The sequence below is a fragment of the Salvelinus alpinus genome, chromosome 26, assembly GCF_045679555.1.
Source record: "Salvelinus alpinus chromosome 26, SLU_Salpinus.1, whole genome shotgun sequence".
NCBI lineage: Eukaryota > Metazoa > Chordata > Actinopteri > Salmoniformes > Salmonidae > Salvelinus > Salvelinus alpinus.
Window position 1 is genome coordinate 37,219,836 of NC_092111.1, and position 24,539 is coordinate 37,244,374.

At 44.1% G+C, this 24,539-nt stretch overlaps 1 protein-coding gene across 2 annotated transcripts in view; it reads right to left on the bottom strand.

The window, feature by feature from the left end:
- Nucleotides 1-14,748, bottom strand: part of LOC139555263 (enhancer of filamentation 1-like) — a 78,614-nt gene extending 63,866 nt beyond the window's left edge. The window contains exon 1 of one of the 2 annotated variants that reach the window (XM_071368923.1): nt 14,686-14,748. Coding sequence is in view for 1 of the 2 variants with exons in the window: in XM_071368922.1 (XP_071225023.1) it covers nt 9,011-9,022 (12 nt within the window). In the remaining variant the exon portion in view is untranslated. Of the gene's footprint in view, nt 1-9,010; nt 10,252-14,685 lie in introns of those variants that run through there. The other variant, XM_071368922.1, reaches the window with a different exon arrangement.
- Nucleotides 14,749-24,539: the final 9,791 nt, after the last annotated feature.

Genomic DNA, 24,539 nt, shown 5'->3' on the forward strand with positions numbered 1-24,539 from the left:
GCTGGGCTTGGGTTTTTTCTTTTGTCTGTTCTGCTGTGATGTTGACTCTATGGTCAGGGTCTGGTGTGGACTGTTCTGCTGTGGTGTCGAGACTTTTGTCCGGTGCTGAGGTGGGCTGTTCTGCTGGCATCTCTGTGGGGATGGCCACCTCCCTAGTGGGTTGTTCTCTGTCACATGCCATCCCCCTCAACCTCTCCTCCAGCAGTCTGATCCTCTCCTCCATCCCCCTCTCCCTCTCCTCCAGCAGTCTGATCCTCTCCTCTAGTGCTTTGTTCTGCTCCTGCTTCTGCTCTTTCTCCTGTTGAAGTTGTCTCACCACTGTCCAGAGTGCAGATATGTCTCTCTCCACCTCCAGCTCTCCTGGTCTGGTTAAGGGGTTGTTGTGCTGGACTGTTGTCTGGGTCTGTGCTGACTGGAGTGTAATCACCTGCTGTTCCAGCTCCACCTGCCTTACCTCCAGCTGGGTGAATTTATCCTTCATTTCAATGAGGGAGAAGTGCTCTGTACTGGGATGTTGACTGTCTGCTGAGGGTTGCTCGTCTGTGGGGTTATATGATGAAGAGGTCTGGTCTGACCCGCTTGGGGTGGGGGTATCTTTATCAAGGGAGAGCTTCTCCTGCTGGGCTAATTCTTTGATTAGGTGAAAGTCCAGCTGAAACTGTTTGGGGTTGCCCTGTACCAATACTGTTCCAGACTTATATAGATTTATGTTAGCTGACTCAGAGTCCTCGTTGTCAAGTATCCTGAGTTTCCACCCCTCGTTAACCCCCCCTCTCTTAACAGAGGGGTAGTGTGCTAATATAGCACTGTGCCATGCCAGGGGATGGTTTGTGTGGAAGATAAGGTTGCTGATGTTCCCATTTTTGTAATAGTCAGCAAAAAGTGTCTCTTGATTTTCCATAAGGAGCTTCATTTTGTGCTCTTTTCTTGCCTTATCATTCTTTACACTCACAGGGTACTGTATTTTAATTACCTCTGAACAGCAGGAGGGAGCTTCTAAGGCCTCTCCATTTGGTTGGGGTAGACTATTCGACTCTCCTGCCATTGTTGGGCTAATGGTCTTTGACACCTCTCACTTGACACGTCAGTGCTAGTTGAAGCTGTATCAAGTCAGTTACAGTTGAATACAGTTGAAGCTGTATCTCTCTCAGTTCCACAAAAAATCCAAGTTTAACTAACTCTAAATCTATATTTTTTAAAGAAAATGCTGAAAAATGCAGGAGCTCATCTGATCATCTGATCATGACCTCTCTCTCTCTCTCTCTCCTTGTTAGCTAGCTAGCTTCTTTCCTTTCACTTTCTTTCTGTGCTGTCAATCTCTCTCTCTCTCTCTCTCTCTCTCTCTCTCTCTCTCTCTCTCTCTCTCTCTCTCTCTCTCTCTCTCTCTCTCTCTCTCTCTCTCTCTCTCTCTCTCTCTCTCTCTCTCTCTCTCTCTCTCTCTCTCTCTCTCTCTCTCACTCTCTCTCACGTTCCTGACCTATTTCTGTTAGTTTGTTGTATGTGTTAGTTGGTCAGGACGTGAGTTTGGGTGGGCATTCTATGTTGTCTGTTTCTATGTTGGTTTTAGGGTTGCCTGGTATGGCTCTCAATTAGAGGCAGGTGTTTGGCGTTCCTCTAATTGAGAGTCATATTTAGGTAGGTTGTTTCACAGTGTTCGTTGTGGGTGGTTGTCTCCTGTGTCAGTGTTTGTCGCACCATACGGGACTGTTCGGTTTGTGTTGTACATCGTCATTTTATGTGTAGGCTATTTTCCCTGTTCGTGCGTTCTCGTGTTTAATGTAAGTTCGTCGTTCAGGTCTGTCTACTCCGTTTGTTGTTTTGTTAGTTTATAGTGAAGTTCGTGTTTTCGTCTTGTCTTTAATAAATATTATGTGTTCACAACCCGCTGCGCCTTGGTTCCCTCAATACTCCTCCTTTTCGGTTGAAGAGGAGGAGGACCACCGTTTCTCTCTCTCTCTCTCTCTCTCTCTCTCTCTCTCTCTCTCTCTCTCTCTCTCTCTCTCTCTCCTCCCTGGTTCAGTGTTATGAATCTGTGAACCCCAGACAGTCCAGTGTTATGAATCTGTGAACCCCAGACAGTCCGGTGTTATGAATCTGTGAACCCCAGACAGTCCAGTGTTATGAATCTGTGAACCCCAGACAGTCCAGTGTTATGAATCTGTGAACCCCAGACAGTCCAGTGTTATGAATCTGTGAACCCCAGTCAGTCCGGCAGGCAGCCAGCGAGTCCATTTCATCTGACCCGGGTGGTTTGAGTAAAGTAGTGGACTATATAGGCCAGGGAATAGTTTGTCATTTGGTACGCATCAGGTGTTCCCATGGCAACCCATAAACAATCCAGGAGGAGTTTAATACTTAACACTTTAGTGCTATGAATAATTCACCTTCAGTAAGAGGAAGAGCATCTGATAGAGGGGACAACTTCCTGTCAATATTTAACTGGAGACAAAGGCTGTAAACTGTCAACCAGAATGGTTGACTCAGGAACAGACAGCAGATAGATTAAATGGCACACTAATCGCAATATAGTGGACTACTTTTGACCACAGCTTAATAGGCCCTAGTAAAAAAAAAAGTAGTGCGCTACTACCCTATGGTCCTGGTCAAAAGTAGTGCACTACAAAGGGAATATGGTGCCATTTGGGACTGAACCTGTGAAGTGTAACCAGAGGTCAGGTCCCTGACTGCCTGACCTATCCCAGCCTGGCATGCATCCAGCCTTCCCTTTCTTTGTTCCGTTACATAATAAAGATAGGTTATCACAGGCTGAATGGTGTGGTGGTGTCTGTCCTATTGCTAAGCCCTCTCAGACATACGTGGCAGAGCAGAGAGTAGTAGAGAGTAGTAGAGAGAGGAGTGGTGTAGTAGAGAGTGGTAGAGAGAGGAGAGGGGTAGTAGAGAGAGAAGTGGAGTAGTAGAGAGAGGAGTGGAGTAGTAGAGAGAGGAGTGGAGTAGTAGAGAGAGGAGTGGAGTAGTAGAGAGAGGAGTGGAGTAGTAGAGAGGAGTGGAGTAGTAGAGAGAGGAGTGTAGTAGTAGAGAGTAGTAGAGTAGTAGAGGGTAGTAGAGAGAGGAGTGGAGTAGTAGAGAGTAGTAGAGTAGTAGAGAGTAGTAGAGAGAGGAGTGGAGTAGTAGAGAGAGGAGTGGAGAAGTCGAGAGAGGAGTGGAGTAGTAGAGAGTAGTAGAGAGAGGAGTGGAGTAGTAGAGAGTAGTAGAGAGTAGTGGAGAGGGGAATGGAGTAGTAGAGAGTAGTTGAGAGAGGAGTGGAGTAGTAGAGAGAGGAGTGGAGTAGTAGAGAGTAGTAGAGAGTAGTGGAGAGGGGAATGGATTAGTAGAGAGTAGTAGAGAGTAGTGGAGAGGGGAATGGAGTAGTAGAGAGTAGTAGAGAGTAGTTGAGAGAGGAGTGGAGTAGTAGAGAGAGGAGTGGAGTAGTAGAGAGAGGAGTGGAGTAGTAGAGAGTAGTAGAGAGTAGTTGAGAGAGGAGTGGAGTAGTAGGGAGAGGAGTGGAGTAGTAGAGAGAGGAGTGGAGTAGTAGAGAGTAGTAGAGCGTAGATTGAGAGAGGAGTGGAGGAGTAGAGAGAGGAGTGGAGTAGTAGAGAGAGGAGAGGAGTAGTAGAGAGAGGAGTGGAGTAGTAGAGAGAGGAGAGGAGTAGTAGAGAGAGGAGTGGAGTAGTAGAGCGTAGTAGAGAGAGGAGTGGATTAGTAGAGAGAGGAGTGGAGTAGTAGAGAGTAGTAGAGAGAGGAGTGGAGTAGTAGAGAGTAGTAGAGAGTAGTAGAGAGAAGAGTGGAGTAGTAGAGAGAGGAGTGGAGTAGTAGAGAGAGGAGATGAGGAGTAGAGTAGTAGAGAGTAGTAGAGAGAGGAGTGGAGTAGTAGAGAGTAGTAGAGAGGAGTGGAGTGGTAGAGAGGAGTGGAGTAGTAGAGAGGAGTGGAGTAGTAGAGAGTAGTAGAGAGAGGAGTGGAGTAGTAGAGAGTAGTAGAGAGGAGTGGAGTAGTAGAGAGGAGTGGAGTAGTAGAGAGTAGTAGAGAGAGGAGTGGAGTATTAGAGAGTAGTAGAGAGGAGTGGAGTAGTAGAGAGGAGTGGAGTAGTAGAGAGTAGTAGAGAGGAGTGGAGTAGTAGAGAGGAGTGGAGTAGTAGAGAGTAGTAGAGAGAGGAGTGGAGTAGGAGAGAGAGGAGTGGAGTAGTAGAGAGTAGTAGAGAGGAGTGGAGTAGTAGAGAGAGGAGTGGAGTAGTAGAGAGTAGTAGAGAGGAATGGAGTAGTAGAGAGTAGTAGAGAGAGGAGTGGAGTAGGAGAGAGAGGAGTGGTGTAGTAGAGAGAGTAGGAGAGAGGAGTGGAGTAGTAGAGAGTAGTAGAGAGAGGAGTGGAGTAGTAGAGAGTAGTAGAGAGAGGAGTGGAGTAGTAGAGAGTAGTAGAGAGGGGAGTGGAGTAGGAGAGAGAGGAGTGGAGTAGTAGAGAGTAGTAGAGAGGAGTGGAGTATTAGAGAGTAGTAGAGAGAGGAGTGGAGTAGTAGAGAGTAGTAGAGAGGGGAGTGGAGTAGTAGAGAGTAGTAGAGAGGAGTGGAGTAGTAGAGAGAGGAGTGGAGTAGTAGAGAGAGGAGTGGAGTAGTAGAGAGAGGAGTGGAGTAGTAGAGGGAGGAGTGGAGTATTAGAGAGTAGTAGAGAGAGGAGTGGAGTAGTAGAGAGTAGTAGAGAGAGGAGTGGAGTAGTAGAGAGTAGTAGAGAGGGGAGTGGAGTATTAGAGAGTAGTAGAGAGAGGAGTGGAGTAGTAGAGAGTAGTAGAGAGAGGAGTGGAGTAGTAGAGAGTAGTAGAGATGGGAGTGGAGTAGTAGAGAGTAGTAGAGAGAGGAGTGGAGTAGTAGAGAGTAGTAGAGAGGAGTGGAGTAGTAGAGAGAGGAGTGGAGTAGTAGAGAGTAGTAGAGAGGGGAGTGGAGTAGTAGAGAGTAGTAGAGAGGAGTGGAGTAGTAGAGAGAGGAGTGGAGTAGTAGAGAGAGGAGTGGAGTAGTAGAGAGTAGTAGAGGGAGGAGTGGAGTAGTAGAGAGTAGTAGAGAGAGGAGTGGAGTAGTAGAGAGTAGTAGAGGGAGGAGTGGAGTAGTAGAGAGTAGTAGAGAGAGGAGTGGTGTAGTAGAGAGTAGTAGAGAGAGGAGTGGTGTAGTAGAGGGAGGAGTGGAGTAGTAGAGAGTAGTAGAGGGAGGAGTGGAGTAGTAGAGAGTAGTAGAGAGAGGAGTGGAGTAGTAGAGAGTAGTAGAGGGAGGAGTGGAGTAGTAGAGAGTAGTAGAGAGAGGAGTGGTGTAGTAGAGAGTAGTAGAGAGAGGAGTGGTGTAGTAGAGAGTAGTAGAGAGAGGAGTGGTGTAGTAGAGAGTAGTAGAGAGAGGAGTGGTGTAGTAGAGAGTAGTAGAGAGAGGAGTGGAGTAGTAGAGAGTAGTAGAGAGAGGAGTGGTGTAGTAGAGAGTAGTAGAGAGAGGAGTGGAGTAGTAGAGAGTAGTAGAGAGAGGAGTGGTGTAGTAGAGAGTAGTAGAGAGAGGAGTGGAGTAGTAGAGAGTAGTAGAGAGAGGAGTGGAGTAGTAGAGAGTAGTAGAGAGAGGAGTGGTGTAGTAGAGAGTAGTAGAGAGAGGAGTGGAGTAGTAGAGAGTAGTAGAGAGAGGAGTGGAGTAGTAGAGAGTAGTAGAGGGAGGAGTGGAGTAGTAGAGAGTAGTAGAGAGAGGAGTGGTGTAGTAGAGAGTAGTAGAGAGAGGAGTGGTGTAGTAGAGAGTAGTAGAGAGAGGAGTGGTGTAGTAGAGAGTAGTAGAGAGAGGAGTGGAGTAGTAGAGAGTAGTAGAGAGAGGAGTGGTGTAGTAGAGAGTAGTAGAGAGAGGAGTGGAGTAGTAGAGAGTAGTAGAGAGAGGAGTGGTGTAGTAGAGAGTAGTAGAGAGAGGAGTGGTGTAGTAGAGAGTAGTAGAGAGAGGAGTGGAGTAGTAGAGAGTAGTAGAGAGAGGAGTGGAGTAGTAGAGAGTAGTAGAGATGAGTGGAGTAGTAGAGAGTAGTAGAGAGGAGTGGAGTAGTAGGGAGTCCAACAAGGTCAGGTCTGCTGTGTCAGAGGGAACAGGAAGGCAGTATACCAATCCAACCCCTACAGTGCCTGAAAACAAACCCTGTCGCCCTAAAGAGCCCTGTATTACTCCAGGATGGAAGAACAGACCTACAGTATAAGGCTGAATACATGACGAAACACACAGCACACATGACGCCACAATCACTAGGCCCTTAGGGAAAGCCTGCATGCGCCATGCACTCAGAAGTGTGAAGTGGACTTCAGGCAAATGAGGGGTCTTCTAATACTAATCTAGATGTGGGTTCTTTTCCCAACGATTAAGGCCAAGCCGAGCATTACAGCATTGTGGTAACTTAACACTGAAGTCATTGGCCCTTAACACTACCCAAACACCAGAAAACTACATCACAGCTTTGCATGACAGAGCTGTGAGTTCTGGCATTCCTAATATGGTAGGATAACACAGAGTTCAGACCCAAGCACATGACTCCAATAAAGACCCACAGAGGTTATTTCAGTAACTACAGTATTCTGGAGGATTCCAAACAGCACCATCAGTCGGATCCAGAACTAATAGTCAGCTCTCTTGCCAAGTGCCCTACATTTCCCCGATAGTGTGAAGTAGACAAAAGCCTTCCAATCGAGAGGAGTCCTGAACCTCAAACCATAGTAGGACGTGAGCTCTTTCCATAAGCTCCAATCAGTGCCTTACAGAGTTTGTTAATGGTGACTGGAAGGGCTGAAACTATAACAGAGGCCAGGTTTCCTTGACTTAGGAGTTGAGAGACAGACAGACCCATGCCCCCAAGGCAAGATTTTATGCTGATGCTGTAACTGAGTAATCTCAGTTACTTTACAGATCTCATGAACAGTAAAGTCTATTCAATTATGCAATCTAAGCAGCTTTTTAAAAACCCCTGAATATGCTATGTCATGGAGACCATTTTGTATAACGAGGTTAACTTGTTACAACAGGCCACTCAGTGCTAGGACTCACACCCACAGGGTAGAACGGGTTAAATCAACTTCACTGAATGTCTCGTTTGTTCGGCAGAACTTGAGTGTAAACAAAATATATTGGCCAAACAAAGCTACAGCCACGGTCGGACGGACGGACAGCAAGGGGATACAGGGAGAGAACTCAGAATGACTGTGCCGACATATCCTCCTACTAAGTAACCTGATTCGATACAATCATGCATTATTTATTACCCGTGAAGGTATAGCGTTCACTGTCAACGCATGGGTATTTGATTACTCCGAAATAAATCGACCCATGGGCAGAGGAGAGAGAATTCTTGGGAAGAGGAGAGGGAATTCTTGGGAAGAGGAGAGGGAATTCTTGGGAAGAGGAGAGAATTCTTGGGAAGAGGAGAGGGCATTCTTGGGAAGAGGAGAAGGATTTATTGGGAAGAGGAGAGGGAATTCTTGGGAAGAGGAGAGGGAATTCTTGGGAAGAGGAGAGGGAATTCTTGGGAAGAGGAGAGAATTCTTGGGAAGAGGAGAAGGCATTCTTGGGAAGAGGAGAGAATTCTTGGGAAGAGGAGAGGGAATTATTGGGAAGAGGAGAGGGAATTCTTGGGAAGAGGAGAGGGAATTCTTGGGAAGAGGAGAGGGAATTCTTGGGAAGAGGAGAGGGCATTCTTGGGAAGAGGAGAGGGAATTCTTGGGAAGAGGAGAGGGAATTCTTGGGAAGAGGAGAGGGAATTCTTGGGAAGAGGAGAGAATTCTTGGGAAGAGGAGAGGGCATTCTTGGGAAGAGGAGAGGGAATTCTTGGGAAGAGGAGAGGGAATTCTTGGGAAGAGGAGAAGGAATTCTTGGGAAGAGGAGAGGGAATTCTTGGGAAGAGGAGAGGGAATTCTTGGGAAGAGGAGAGGGAATTCTTGGGAAGAGAAGAGGGAATTCTTGGGAAGAGGAGAGGGCATTCTTGGGAAGAGGAGAGGGAATTCTTGGGAAGAGGAGAGAATTCTTGGGAAGAGGAGAGGGCATTCTTGGGAAGAGGAGAAGGCATTCTTGGGAAGAGGAGAGAATTCTTGGGAAGAGGAGAGGGCATTCTTGGGAAGAGGAGAGGGAATTCTTGGGAAGAGGAGAGAATTCTTGGGAAGAGGAGAGGGCATTCTTGGGAAGAGGAGAAGGATTTATTGGGAAGAGGAGAGGGAATTCTTGGGAAGAGGAGAGGGAATTCTTGGGAAGAGGAGAGGGAATTCTTGGGAAGAGAAGAGGGAATTCTTGGGAAGAGGAGAAGGCATTCTTGGGAAGAGGAGAGAATTCTTGGGAAGAGGAGAGGGAATTATTGGGAAGAGGAGAGGGAATTCTTGGGAAGAGGAGAGGGAATTCTTGGGAAGAGGAGAGGGAATTCTTGGGAAGAGGAGAGGGCATTCTTGGGAAGAGGAGAGGGAATTCTTGGGAAGAGGAGAAGGAATTCATCGGCAGAGGGGAGCATTCTTATGTAGGCTAGTATTCAGCGTCACATGCGATTCGAGCATCACTTCAGCACTTTAAATCCCACTTCGCCCACTTTGGAAGAGCGCCTACGCACAGAGAAAGTAACCGGACGTATTTAAAAAAAAACAATTTCATTCATATCGTAATGTCACTGTTTATGACTGGAGACCAAAGAACGAACTGACAGACTACGGAACACCCTCTTCCCGCGTTGACATCCCACGGCTGCGGTGGGCTAAATGTCTCCCTGGCTAACATTGTTACACAAATGCTGTTAGCCTACAACACTGTTGTTACAACATTGTTACAATCTGAATTGAAACTAACTCCGGTTCCTTCTTGTTTTTATTTGTAGTGAAAATAGTTATAACTTTTCCCCAATACATAGCCGTAGGCTACGTAAAGTCTAGTCTGAAGGAGAGGAAATATTGGTGTTTTGACAGTTTATAATCACAAAATAATGTAATAAATCCATTACAACAACCTTGTCAGGGAATTCCTGAAGATCTAATTTCAATGACTTTGTGGAGAGTCACTTACTTTGTACTTCATTTTGAGCGCCTCGTCTTCTCTCTGACTCCGGGGAAGTGTCAAATATCCGCTTGTCGCGTCAAAGAGAACACATGTGAATGTCGCAACGAAACGTTTTATTTTGCGATCAAATAGCCATCAAAATTTGGTCAATGGTAAAGACAATAAAAAGGCGAATGTTTCCTTCAATAATTTTCAACCCAGTCGTGCGTATCACCCAGATTCTGCAATATACGTATCTGGTTGCCGCTGAACGAGAATGATCTTACTACATGAGCGCCTCAGCTCATTTACAATGTCTCTTAACCCATTGGTCAAATCGGACCCGGGTACCTCCCCTGTCGCTGCAGCGTACAACTGACGTCATATAATGAACGGCCTGCTACGATTTTTTAATGTCCGTGTCTATTGACTACGTTAGAGGTAAGGACCACTGGAGGAAAACATTTATAAAATGTAGTGAATTATGACTCAAAGTCTTATGGGACTTCGCTTGGTGCAATGTACATGCACCTATAAAGGTATTTTAGCCGTCACTAACAGGCAGGGTTGGGCTACTTTCTAAATGTAATCCGTTACCTGTCCATCATTTTAATAAGTAACGTAATTTTTGGATGACCCCAAACTCAGTAACGTAATCTGATTACATTCAGTTACTTTTAGATTCATTTCCCCTTAAGAGGCATTAGAAAAATACAAAAAAAAATATTTACCAATTTACAACATCTATTGCAGGATAAATCAATGTTAAAGTTTACATAGCTGGTCATATATGGATGTTACATTTTACTTTATGGGTTGGTTCTGTAGACTTCTTCTATAACCCATCGCTTTCTACTACATATAATAATACCATTAAATGATATCTTCACATTAAAAACCAAGTCTATCAGAATTCCAGTCATTCCAATAAATGTTATTCCCCTTAACTTCAAGAATAGGATGTGGAAATATGGAAATATAGATTAGCCAAATTGTTTTACCTGAGCATGACACAAAAACTAAGGATTTATTAGCCAGCCCCACTCTGTTGTTTATGATTTTGTTATCGTGGAGGACTGATTGGTCTCATTGATTCAAGTTTAAATATAAATGCTGCTCTCATGGAATGGCATGCTTTGAGCGCTACTGAAAAGTGCAATTTACATGTGAAAAATGAATGCCATATTATGCATTTGCTATTGGCCTATTGTTTACCTTTTTGTTGGTGACACTTTGACATCTTGATAATATGCAGCTGTTTAAAGGGCAAATCCACAGATGAAACAATAACAAAACTGTCTCCCCGCGTCTGTTTTGTTAAAAAGCTGAGGGATGGGCCTGGAGAAATGTAACCACTCTCTGATGAATAGACAAAGCTATGGATGCAAGGACTGAACATCCATGATATAAAACTATTGTTTTAACCATGTTATGAGGCTATACAGTGTTTGTTTACAATGACAATGGACACACCTACTCATTGCAGGGTTTTTCATTATTTTGACTATTTTCTACATTGTAGAATAATAGTGAATTCATCAAAACTATGAAATTACACATATAGAATCATGTAGTAACCAAACACGTGTTAAACAAATCAAAATATATTTTATATTTGAGATTCTTCAAAGTAGCCACCTGTCACACCCTGGCCTTAGTATTCTTTGTTTTCTTTATTATTTTAGTTAGGTCAGGGTGTGACATGGGGAATGTATGTGTTTTTGTAGTGTCTAGGGTGGTTGTATGGTTTAGGGGGTTAAATAGAGTAGATGGGTTTGTGTTTAATATAGGTGTCTAGCTGTGTCTATGGTTGCCTGAATGGTTCTCAATCAGAGACAGATGTCATTAATTGTCTCTGATTGGGAGCCATATTTAAGGCAGCCATAGGCACTAAGTTAATGTGGGTAATTGTCTATGTTGTGCGTTTGTAGCCTGTGTGTGCACTTACGTTATTAGCTTCACGATTCGTTTGTTGTTTTGTTTCAGTTTGTTATAGTGTTTGTTGCGTGTTTTTTTTCCCCTTTCTCTACAATAAAAGAGAATGTATTTTGCACACGCTGCGCCTTGGTCCACTTTCTCTCAGCAAGACGATCGTGACACCACCCTTTGCATTGATGACAGCTTTGCACACTCTTGGCATTCTCTCAAACAGCTTCATGAGGTAGTCACCTGGAATGTATTTAAATTAACAGGTGTGCCTTGTTAAAAGTTAATTTGTGGAATTTCTTTCCTTAATGCTTTTGGAACAATCAGTTGTGTTGTGACAAGGTAAGGGTGGTATACAGAAGATAGCCCTATTTGGTAAAAGACCAAGTCCATATTATGGCAAGAACAGCTCAAATAAGCAAAGAGAAATGACAGTCCATCTTTACTTTAAGACATGAAGGTCAGTCAACAAGGACAATTTCAAGAACCTTGAAAGTTTCTTCAAGTGCAGTCTCAAAAACCATTAGGCGCTCAGATGAAGCTGGCTCTAATGAGGACTACCACAGGAAAGGAAAACCCACAGTTACCTCTACTGTAGAGGATAAATTCATTAACTGCATCTCAGATTGCAGCCCAAATAAATGCTTCACAGCGTTCAATTAACAGACACATCTCAACATCAACTGTTCAGAGGAGACTGCGTGAATCAGGCCTTCATGGTCGAATTGCTGCAAAGAAACCACTACTAAAGGACACCAATAAGAAGAGATTTGCTTGGGCCAAGAAACACGAGCAATGGACATTTGAGCGATGGAAATCTATCCTTTGGTCTGATTAGTCCAAATTTGAGATTTTTGGTTCCAAACGCCATGTCTTTGTGAGACGCAGAGTAGGTGAATGGACGATATCCACATGTGTGGTTCCCACTGTGAAGCATGGAGGAGGAGGTGTGATGGTGTGGGGGTGCTTTGCTGGTGACACTGTCTGTAATTTATTTAGAATTCAAGGCACACTTAACCAGCATGGCTACCACAGAATTCTGCAGCGATACGCCATCCCATCTGGTTTGCGCTTAGTGGGACTATCATTTGTTTTTCAACAGGACAATGACCCAACACACACCTTCAGGCTGTGTAATGGCTATTTGACCAAGGAGAGTGATGGAGTGCTGCATCAGATGACCTGGCCTCCACAATCACCCAACCTCAACCCAATTAAGATGGTTTGGGATGAGTTGGACCACAGAGTGAAGGAAAAGCAGCCAACAAGTGCTCAGCATATGTGGGAACTCCTTCAAGACTGTTGGAAAAGCATTCCTCATGAAGCTGGTTGAGAGAATGCTAAGAATGTGCAAAGCTGTCATCAAGGCAAAGGGTGGCTACTTTGAAGAATCTCAAATATAATATATATTTTGATTTGTTTAACATGTGTTTGGTTACTACATGATTCCATATGTGTTATTTCATAGTTTTGATGTCTTCACTATTATTCTACAATGTACAAAATAGTAAAAATAAAGAAAACCCCTGCAATGAGTAGGTGTGTCCAAACTTTTGACTGGTACTGTACATGGTGCATAAATAAGCGTAGGTTGACGTAGCAGAGGGTCTGTTGATATACCCGGCCGCCAAACAAATAGAAAACCGTCCGGAAAGCAACCACTGCATTTTTTGTCTGCGCCAGGTACACCGCCATTTAGGTGTAACCAACCCAAAACATAGGGTATAGCTCAACCAAGTCATGGTCACCAGACAATAAGAATAGTTGCCGTTCTAAATCTAGCTCTTCATCCATATGTTCCTTCTACATATTTAAGTGGCGGTAGCGTAGCCTAGTGGTTAGAGCGTTGGACTAGTTACAAGATTGCAAGATCGAATCCCTGAGCTGACAAGGATAAAAATATTTCGTTCTGCCCCTGAACAAGGCAGTTAACCCACTGTTCCTAGGCCATCATTGAAAATAAGAATTTGTTCTTAACTGACTTGCCTAGTTAAATAAAGGTAAAAAATATATATAAGTTGGTGCATTAACAGGTCAGGAGGAACTACTCTTGTTTGATCTCATTGAACAAGGTCATCAACACTGCACCACTAAGTCATAGAATAGGGCCTGTAGGCCAACTCGTTGGCATTGAAACCAAAGTAAGTTTAACTATGTGTAGACATGGTAGTGATGTTGTGCGAGCAGGACGTGTGTGGGTGAAGTTGATGCAAGTCATCGGTTCCATCATGTACAGTTCATCGTAGAGCAACATGGAACATTCCATTTGTGTTATATCTTGTCAACAGTTATATCCTCTAAGCCATTGAAGTTTTACCGTTGGCTCATTGTCAGGTAAACTTTCATAAACTGACTAGGGAGGGCACAGGAAATCACAAATACACACACACACACACACACACATGTATTTGAGAAAGAGCAAGTGTACCAGGCAGCAGAGTATTTACCAGTTGAGGTTCATATGACAGATGGAAGAAAAAGGAAGTGCGATTGAACTGTATGTATCATGCTTTTTTCAAGCTCAAGCTTCCACAGAGTTTCCGTTTTGATGACAAACGATTGTTAATCAACTTTTCTTGGAAACATAAGTTTTTTTTTTGAGCGTCACAAATTGTCACAAAATTTGTGTCAGGCCTAGTTATTTATCAGTAGCTGTACTTTACTTTACTATTTATATGTGCTTTTTACTCCCATACATTTTCCCTGACTCCAAAAAGTTCTCGTTACGTTTCGAATGCTCAGGCAGGACAGCAATATGGTCCAATTCACGCACCTATCAATATAATGCGTTGTCATCCCTACTGCTTCTGGTCTAGCGGACTTACTAAACACAAATACTGCGTTTATAAATGGTGTGTTGGAGTGTGCCCCTGGCTGTCCGTAAATGTAAAAAAAACAAGTAAATCGTGCCGTCTGATTTGCTTAATATCAGGAATATGATCTATAGCTTTTACTTTTACTCAAATATGAACGTTTAGTACTTTTTTCAGTATTTAAAACCATATACTTTTCAAACTTTTACTCAAGTAGTATTTTACTGGGTGACTTCAACTTTTACTTGAGTCATTTTCTATGAAGGTATCTTTACTTTTACTCAAGTATGACAACGGGGTACTTTTTCCACCAGCGTCTCCTTTTTTGTCTTGACATTGAGTGGGACTTCAATATTCATGATAACTTATCTTTTCCCCCTGATAGACACACCATGGACCTTGATCACACTGTTTTTCCTGCCCAGTAAAATCAAGAACCCAACAGCATCTAATGAGAAAACACTTATTAACCCCCCCCACCTTCACCCTCTAAACAAATGTCCTGCCTAACCATTCTCTTTTATCAACCCTCGTCTAGCTGTTACTAAGCGAATCATCACACAATCCCTTAATTCTTAAATAATACACACAGCCACTCACTTTTATCAAGACATAATCGCTCCGGGGTGACAGGTAGTCTAGTGGGGTGGAAGGTAGCCTAGTGGTCAGAGTGTTGGGCCAGTAACCGAAACGTTGCTAGATCAAATCCCAGAGCTGACAAGGTAAAAATCTGTTGTTCTGCCCTAGAACAAGGCAGTTAACACACTGTTCCTAGACTGTCATTGTAAATAAGAATATGTTCTTAACTGACTTGCCTAGTTAAATATATGTTCTTCAAAGTTAATGTCAATATAAGTTATTGTGAAATAACATTATCATCATTGTTTTGTGATAACAGTAAAAATATTTATTGTGCTAACCAAGAAAACAGTGTCTGAATGACTTCAAATAAAAGGAACTTACCCCGTCTCTATGTGTGTGCAGTGTTGTAGTTTAACAGCACAGACTTACGGTCTTGTCTTAGAGAGTATAGTGGTGAAGAGAATAGAGGTGAGAAGAAACGCCCTAGTTAGCATCGTGTGTGTGTGTGTGTGTGTGTGTGTGTGTGTGTGTGTGTGTGTGTGTGTGTGTGTGTGTGTGTGTGTGTGTGTGTGTGTGTGTGTGTGTGTGTGTGTGTGTGTGTGTGTGTGTGTGTGTGTGTGTGTGTGTGTGTGTGTGTGTGTGTGTGTGTGTGTGTGTGCGTGCGTGGGTGGGTGTGGGTGTGGTTAAGAACATTGGGCCAGTAACCAAAAGGTTTCTGGTTCAAAACCCAGAGGCGACTAGGTCAGAAAGCTGTCAATGTGCCCTTGAGCAAGGCACTTAACCCTAATTGCTAGTGTAAGTCGCTCTGGGTAAGAGTGTCTGTTTATGTGTGAACATTTTGTTTTTTGATAATGATTCTCTGCTGCTCTGTGTTATCCAACCAAAATCCCCTGTTTGAAGTGTCTGCAGACAAGCCAAACAATCAACGGCCAGAGAACGATTAGTGTTAGCATTTAGGCTCACAGTGTTCCCTACCCCACGTCCCCATGACAACAAGTCACCATGGTCGTATCGTTCTGTACTAGATCTACTGTAGTGTGGTAGCAGAAGCAGCTCCCAGAACTGTTTGTGGGGTCTTGCCATCTCTACTGCTGTATTATCATACCAAACAATGGCACCAGTTTGGCAAGACAGCACAAACAGATCTTGGCCTACATTATCACAGGGAATTGCACCACAGAAAAAGCCTTCCAAATAGCCTTGTAATGACCCTTTCATCTTTGTCTGCTTCTGGGTATCTGTGAAGTCTGAGTTGCATAAGAGCCCTGTAGATTTCACCTCTGTTTAACAGGGACAGACGTCTTTCACATGTCTTCCATAAGAAGGTCCCAGGGTTCTGTGCTAAACTGAAGGACAGATGTTTTGCTGCCTTGTATGTGAACCGGACTGACGGTGGAAGGAGGCGGGATCTCCAGGTAGTGTGACATGACAACAGGCTCTCTGTGCTGGGTAAAGATAGGGTAAAGAGGTGGCCCCTCGTGGATTACAGCCTTCACACTCTCCCAACCACCTTAGGCAGATTTGTGGGTCTCCCTTCCTACCCTGCCTTGGCTGCCTCCCACCTTGTCCAGCGGGGCCCAGACAGGGTGTTTGTCCTAAATGGCACCCTATTCCCTACATTGGGCACTACTTTTGACTAGAGCCCTATAGGGCATACATGGGGCATATGTAGACAATGTATGCATAGGAAATATAGGATACTACATAGGGAATAGGGTGCCATTTGGGACTCTAACTTGGTGAGGCCCCAAGTTCGGCCCCCCGCTCGTCACCTCTTTGTGGGCCGTGACCCCAAGTGACCTCGTGGCCTGGCAGCAGCATGATGGAATGCTGAGCACACTAAGACAAGGGCGTCAAAATAAGGAATTAGCCCACAATGTTTCTTATATCCTTATATTTAAATTGATAGGTGCCATTTTGAATTGACATTGAACCCTAATCCTAATCCGCATCGCGGAAGTTCACCTTTAAGCACGATTGAAATTTAAAGGCAATCTTTCTGCTTTAGCAGAGACTGCATTCATGGTAAACGCTGCCTAAGTCGGCTCAATCTGAAATCACCTTTACATTTCTATCACGCAATCTATAACGGTTCAGAGAAACAGATTGAATAGAGCCCTAAATCTGGAACGCCTCAGCTGTATCCCAAATGGCACCCTACATAGTGCACTGCTTTTGACCAGAGCCCTATGGGGGAGTAGGTATTCCATTTGGGACGTAACCTTGATCTAGCTGGGTGTACCTGGCGACAGAGGAGAGCTGAAAACATGTGGTCTATAGTTACACAACTGGGACCAGTCCAATCCTCAAACTGTTGACTTTTCCTTGGGTTGTAAAATGGTGGTATTTTTGTGACAAAGTTCACTGCTTTCCTGTTGCTCTCTGTGTTCTTTGTAACTGCAGACAACCCCTGTTCTCCTTGCCACCTTTTACAGGCTTATTCTAAAGCCAGTCATTATAGATGACGAAACATTGCATGGGGTTTTCTTGAATAACAATCCTCGGTAACACTTTATTTGGATAGTATAATGTAGATGCTCTACAGACTATCAGTAACATTTCAACTAACTATCTACTAAACCTAACACTAGCTCTAACCTTAACCCCTAACCCTAACCTTAACCCCTAACTCTAACCTTAACCTTAACCCCTAACCCTAACCCTAGCTCTAACCTTAACCCCTAACCCTAACCCTAACCCTAGCTCTAACCTTAACCCCTAACCCTAACCCTAACCCTAGCTCTAACCTTATCCCCTAACCCTTATCCTAACCCTAACCCTAGCTCTAACCTTATCCCCTAACCCTAACCTTAACCCTTATCCTAACCCTTATCCTAACCCTAACCCTAGCTCTAACCTTAACCCCTAACCCTAACCTTAACCCTTATCCTAACCCTAACCTTAACCCTTATCCTAACCCTTATCCTAACCCTAACCCTAGCTCTAACCTTAACCCCTAACCCTAACCTTAACCCTTATCCTAACCCTAACCTTAACCCTTATCCTAACCCTAACCCTTATCCTAACCCTAACCTTTGTTCTAACCCTAACCTTAACCCTTATCCTAACCCTAACCCTTATCCTAACCCTAACCTTTGTTCTAACCCTAACCTTAACCCTTATCCTAACCCTTATTCTAAACCTAACTCTAACTGTAACCTTAGCAAGCAGTTGCTTATCGACATATAGTTTGTTGATAATGGTAGAGCATCTACAGATGGAAAATCCAGACTATCAAATAAAGTGTGTCCAAATCCTGTATTGTTTTAAAACTCTTCCAGTTCATTACATTTCCAAGCAGTGATACAATTGAAAGCGCTTTCTTTTCATGCAAAAACGTAGTATATCCACCCCTAATATTGTTATTCAATGCCGCTGTGGACAATGACAGAGTATCTTAGATTTATGTAATTTTCTCAGCATCATTAGTGAATTATTTATGGAGCAGAGTGAATAGTAATGTGTCCAAGACTAGACCCTGTGGTACTCCAGAAACTCCCGGTTGACTGCCCTTCAAACAGCCTAGCCAATGTAAACATTTCCTTTAGGTCGATTGTCACAGCTATAACTCTAGGAGCTGAATAGATCTCCTTGTCTAACGGCGTGTCGTTATTTGAGCTTTCAGACTGAGGTGGTATACATGATACACAACCACCCAAACAAGGTCATAAAAAAACAGTCTGAGAGATGGATTGTGCTTGATAAAGTAAATACTCAGCCTACTTTCAAATGATGCTCTATAACTCTTTTGTATTTTTTTTATTTAAATAAAGATTTAATGGCATTTTACAGCGCCTAGATTAAAGTCCTGTTCTCCTGTTGGTCTCTCATTGTACGTTGTTCTGATTCTGACACAGCTTCTCGTTGTACTCATTTGTTTCAGTATAAGACTTGTTTTCTCATCTAGAGTTTTACAATTGAAATTAATATGTTGCACTTCCTGTCTCTCGGTCATTTCATACCATTGTTATGAACGTTCTCCAGCCACCCAGCACCTTAGTTGTGCCCTAAAAGCTTGTCATAAGCCCAGTCATTTTGAACAGGGGCTAATGACAGTTTCGTCTAAATTACACTCTGGAGTAGGCAAATATTTAGTAGGAACAACTTTGTCTCCATTATCATGTCATCAAATTTACTTCAGACAGATGGCAAAGTTCGTCCAAAAATAGCTATCAATGCTAACGTTAGCTAGCCTAAATCTGGTGGTCTCCCCTCAAACTTAGCCAACTAGCTAACGTTATATACTACATCCAAAGGCAATCTGGCAACATCAAAATGACGACAAAAGGGTTCCCCCACAAATTATTTGCCTATTTTAGAAATTACATTGTATTTCTAAGCCACTGTAATGCACTTTTGATGAAATCTTCATCAGCGCCAATTGACAAAGCATTGAGTAGAACGATCAGTCAGGCATCAGTCCTACAACGAATGTTCAAAACATTATTGTGATGAAATGTGCAACCCATGAATGGGAATAGGAGTGAGGTATTTCATTGTGCTCTCACAAGAAAAGATGGGTATCTAATTCTGAACCACATCGTTGATCGTAACAAGCTCTTCGAGATAAAATAGCCCACCTTGATAGTGATGTCAAGGCCCCTACATCTCAGCCAATCATTCAGTCCATTGAACAGAACAGCAAGTCCCTACCACCTAAATACATTTCACACACTACTCCCTCTGGCAATTTAATGGTGATAAGGGGCTGCAACTCAAATGACACCCTACTGTGCACACATAAGGCTCTGGTCAAATGGAGTGCACTATATAGGGGATAGGGTGCAATTTGGGACAGAGGCAAGGTACCTGAGGGATTAAAGGTAGGGGGTGTTGGCATAGTTGGGGGGCACAGTGAGTGATGAGGGCTGATAACGTGTCGACACTTGCATTTCCAAGAGCGAGACACCCCCGCCTGTTTGGTAGTGCAATGAGACCCTCGGTTGGCACGGTGACAGACTGTGTGATGGTAACGGGAGGGCCCCCCCTCCCTCTGTGTGTGATGGGGGGATGGGGTGATGGGGTATGGGGGGGGTGGGGGGGGGGGTGGAGGGATCTCTGAGTGTTCAGGCCACAGGGTTTTAAAGCAGCACCATTGTCAGAGTGAGAGGGAAATGAGATGATTTAAGCTGCTCTTGAGACGATATGGGAGGGGGGTTGTGTTTGTCTGTGTGTGAGATCAAAATTGTGGGTCCACAAGAGTGTATGGATGTGTTTATTATCAATATCATCCAAAATTGGGATTTGCTAAAAGCGTTACGCACTAACGAGCCTACGGAGGAAGTCTGCTCAGTCACAGCCACGGTACCACTCATTCCCAGCATGCAGATGAGTTCCTCCTGTCGTCCTGTCGTCCGTGTCTGCCAATAGATTCTCCTGCGTGACAGATCCAGTACATGTGGACAGCCATTTTCAGAGAAACACTGCTTTGAAATAGAGATGAGAACATAGTGGTTATCTTCTGGTTATTTTATGGTCGGTATCCATCCATCCTTTGTGTTTTTTGTGGCCAGGGGCGCAGGGGGCCGGTGCGGGTGGGATTCCTAGGACCTGGGGGTTAAAAGTGAAGCTTCCCCCCATAGACACTGGATGGATAGTGATGGTGCCCCTGGCCTTCAAAATACACACAAACATGCATGAATGCAAACAGGCACGCACATACAGACGTACACATATGTGTAAACGCACACACAAACACACACACACACGGACACACAGTAAATCTAACCCCAACCTCTCCTGGGTTCAGTCCTCCATTTTTTTTTCGGAGACGAACAGTCCTCAGCCAAGTGACCTATGTTAGGGTCATGCTATGTACTAACTGCTTCTCCCTTCATTTAGAGATGCCTTCTCTTGGTTCTCCTCTATGGCTTTGCCACCCTCCAGCTGTACCTACAATACCTACTTGTTAGACCCAGGCATGTTGTGTTAGATTCATCTTAATCTTACCAAAACACCAGGAGGAACAAAACAAACAAAACGGACTAGTACAAAGACACAGGACAAAACAAAACAAAACGGACTAGTACAAAGACACAGGACAAAACAAAACAAAACGGACTAGTACAAAGACACAGGACAAAACAAAACAAAACGGACTAGTACAAAGACACAGGACAAAACAAAACAAAACGGACTAGTACAAAGACACAGGACAAAACAAACAAAACGGACTAGTACAAAGACACAGGACAAAACAAAACAAAACAAAACGGACTAGTACAAAGACACAGGACAAAACAAAACAAAACGGACTAGTACAAAGACACAGGACAAAACAAACAAAACGGACTAGTACAAAGACACAGGACAAAACAAACAAAACGGACTAGTACAAAGACACAGGACAAAACAAAACGGACTAGTACAAAGACACAGGACAAAACAAAACAAAACGGACTAGTACAAAGACACAGGACAAAACAAAACAAAACAAAACGGACTAGTACAAAGACACAGGACAAAACAAAACAAAACGGACTAGTACAAAGACACAGGACAAAACAAAACAAACGGACTAGTACAAAGACACAGGACAAAACAAAACAAAACGGACTAGTACAAAGACACAGGACAAAACAAAACAAAAGCAGTGATTACGCTCCAGATGGCACCCTATTCCCTATATAGTGCACTACTTTAGACCAGGGGCCTATTCCCTATATAGTGCACTACTTTAGACCAGGGGCCTATTCCCTATATAGTGCACTACTTTAGACCAGGGGCCTATTCCCCATATAGTGCACTACTTTAGACCAGGGGCCTATTCCCCATATAGTGCACTACTTTAGACCAGGGGCCTATTCCCCATATAGTGCACTACTTTAGACCAGAGCCCTATTCCCTATATAGTGCACTACTTTAGACCAGGGGCCTATTCCCTATATAGTGCACTACTTTAGACCAGGGGCCTATTCCATATATAGTGCACTACTTCAGACCAGGACCCTATTCCCTATATAGTGGACTACTTTAGACCAGAGCCCTATTCCCTATATAGTGGACTACTTTAGACCAGGGGCCTGTAGGGGATACAGTGCCATTTAGGATGTACAGAGTGATACAATAAATCAAAACACATATTTTGCTAATGTTTTTTTGCCGGTGTATCAAAATGCTTGTGTTCCTATCTCCGACAGTGCAGTAATATCTAACAATACACAACAATAAACGCAAATCCCCAAATAAAAAGAAACAGGCACTGTTTGGGTTGGAGTTTTCGTACTTTACTTAGTCTTTACATTTTTTTTGTCCTTCTCATAATCATAAACGTGAACTTGGGATATACTTATAGCAATTAAGATTACTCTTCCAGTCTACTTTTAAGAGACCATTAAGAATGTAACTTGGCTGAGGGCTGTTCGTCTCCAAACAAAATAAATTAAGTAATATAGATATATTAGAATGAGCAATATCAGAGTCTGGAATATAAATATCTATATATATGATGGTGTGTATAGACATTATGGACAGTGTAAGAATAGAAAAGGTGTGTACAGTAGTAGTTATATAGGATGGGCCTTGACTAGAATACACTATATGCATATGAAGTGGGTAAAACAGAATGTCAACATTATTAAAGTGACCAGTGTTCAATGACTATGTACATAGGGCAGCAGTCTCTAAGGTGCAGGGTTGAGTAACTGGGTGGTAGCCGGCTAGTAACAGTGACTAAAGTTCAGGGCAAGGTACTGGGCGGAGACCGACTAGTGGTGACTGTTTAACAGTTTAACAGCCTCAGCTCGGGTGGCTGAGGTCTTTGATGATCTTCTAGATGGTAGTGGGTTGAACAGGCTGTGACTCGGGTGGCTGAGGTCTTTGATGATCTCCTTGGCCTTCCTGTGACACCGGGTGCTGTAGATGTCCTGTAGGTTAGGCAGTGTGCTCCCGGTGATGCGTTGAGCTAACCGCACCACAATGTGGAGACCACTGCATTTGCTGATGGTGCAGTTACCATACCAGGCGGTGATACAGCCTGACAGGATGCTCTCAATGGTGCATCTGTAGAAGTTTGTGTGGGTCTTAGGGGCCAGATGAATTTCTTCAGCCTCCCTCCACACTGTTTGTGTGGATGGACCATTTCAGGTTGTCAGTGATGTGCACGTCGAGGAACTTGAAGATTTTCACCCTCTCCACTCTCCGTCAATTTGGATGGGTGCGTGCTCCCTCTGCTGTCTCCTAAAGTTCACAATCGGCTCCTTCGTTTTGTTGACTTTGAGGGAGAGGTTCTTTTCCTGGCACCACGCCGCCAGGGCCCTCACCTTCTCCATGTAGGCTGTTGTGTTGTATGCAAACTTGATGATTGAATTGGAGACATGCGTGGCCACACAGACATGGGTGAACAGGGAGTACAGGAGGGGGCAGAGCACACACCCTTGAGGGGCCCCTGTGTTGAGGACCAGCGAAGTGGAGGTGTTGTTTCCTACCTTCACCACCTGGGCCGGCCCGTCAGGAAGTCCAGAACACAGTTGTCCAGGTGGGATAGGGCAGTGTGCAGTGCGATGGCAATTGCGCCATCCATGGGTCTGTTGGGGTGGTATGCAAATTTTAGTGGGTCTACGGTTTCGGGTTAGGTGGAGGTGATATGATCCATAACTAGCCTCTCAAAGCATTTCATGATGACAGAAGTGAGTGCTATGGGTCGATAGTCATTTAGTTCAGTTATCTTTCCTTTGTTGGCTAAAGGAACAATGGTGAACATCTTGAAGCAAGTGGGGACAACAGACTGGGATAGGGAGAGAATATGTCCGTAAACAGCCTTGCGAGGATTAACACCCTTAAATGTCTTTCTCACGTCGGCCACGGAGGACGTGAGCTGACAGTCCTTGTGAGCGGCGATGACCTGCGTCGGCGCTACTGTGTTTTTCTCGAAGCGAGCGAAGAAGGTGTTTAGCTCTTCCGGGAGCAAGGCTTTGGTGTTCTCGACGTGGCTGGTTTTCCCTTTATAATCCGTGATTGTCTGGAGTCTCTGCCACATACGCCTCGTATCTGAGCTGTTGAATCGCGACTCCACTTTATCTCCTTACTGATGTTTTGCCTGTTTGATTGCCTTACGGAGGGCATAGCTGGACTGGTTGTAGTCACCTTGCCGTGGTTAACTGCGGTGGTTCGCGCTTTTCAATCTATCCACGTTTTTTTGATTTGGATAAGTTGCAATCGTCACAGTGGGAACAACATCTTCTATGCACTTCCTGATGAACTCAGTCAATGAGTAAATGTATACATTAATGTTATTCTCATAGGCAATGCAAACCATCCTTGCCGCAAGGCTCATTGTGCTGTCTCTGGTACGAGTGGCGGTTGGTCGTTTGGTGGAAACAGGGTTTCCTGCATACTCTGGTCACTCTGATGAATGGGTGTAGTCTGGGGGAAGTTCTTCATGAACTCATTGGGTGTAGTCTGGTTTTCTAGAAGACCAGGGGTACGTCACAAATGGCACTCTATTCCAGTAGTGCACAAGTAGTGCACTATATAGGGAATAGTTTGCCATTTGGGACTATTGCTCAGAACCGTCTCTGTGAAAACTAGATATCTTGTGAAAGAGTCTGACTGTTGTTGTGGTGGTTGTTAAGAGCCATGTTGGGTTTAGTAATGAATGGCACAATCCTGCTGTTTGTGTCCCAGTTTTCTGGCGAGGGTGTGTTTTGATGAGATGGGGGTGAGAGGAACATCTCTGCCTGGGCTTACTGAGGCAATGTTTTATCAATGTTGTGGGAGTATATTCTCCCTCTCTCTATTTCACATGCACGCACGCTCGCACACAGCCCAGGGAGAAGGTCAGGTCAAATGTAACATGATGGTGAGAGAGTGGACCTCAGTGTGTGCCCTTCTGTGTCTCACCAACAAGCCATTCAGAAATGATGAACCGGTCACTGACGTCTTTCAATGGGTCGTTTCCTTCCTTAAAACCCACAGCTGCTGAGAAACAGTCAGCTACCGCTAAAAACAGTTTTCAGTCACACATTATTGTGAAAGATAACTAAAGCTGCACACACACACAAAGAGTCACCGGTCGGTGGTGAGCACTGTAATTTAATTACTTCTCCCTGCCATCCGGAGTGGTTTCGCCTCAATGCCGTGTTCTAATCCACGAAAGCTTCCCTGGTACAGCACCATTCTGTACTCTCTGTTTAGATTCAAATAGCATTCTAGTTTGTGCAGTTTTTTTGTTAATTCTCTCTCTCTCAACCTCTCCCCTGTCTCTGTGTCTCTCTCTGTGTGTCTCTCTCTGTGTC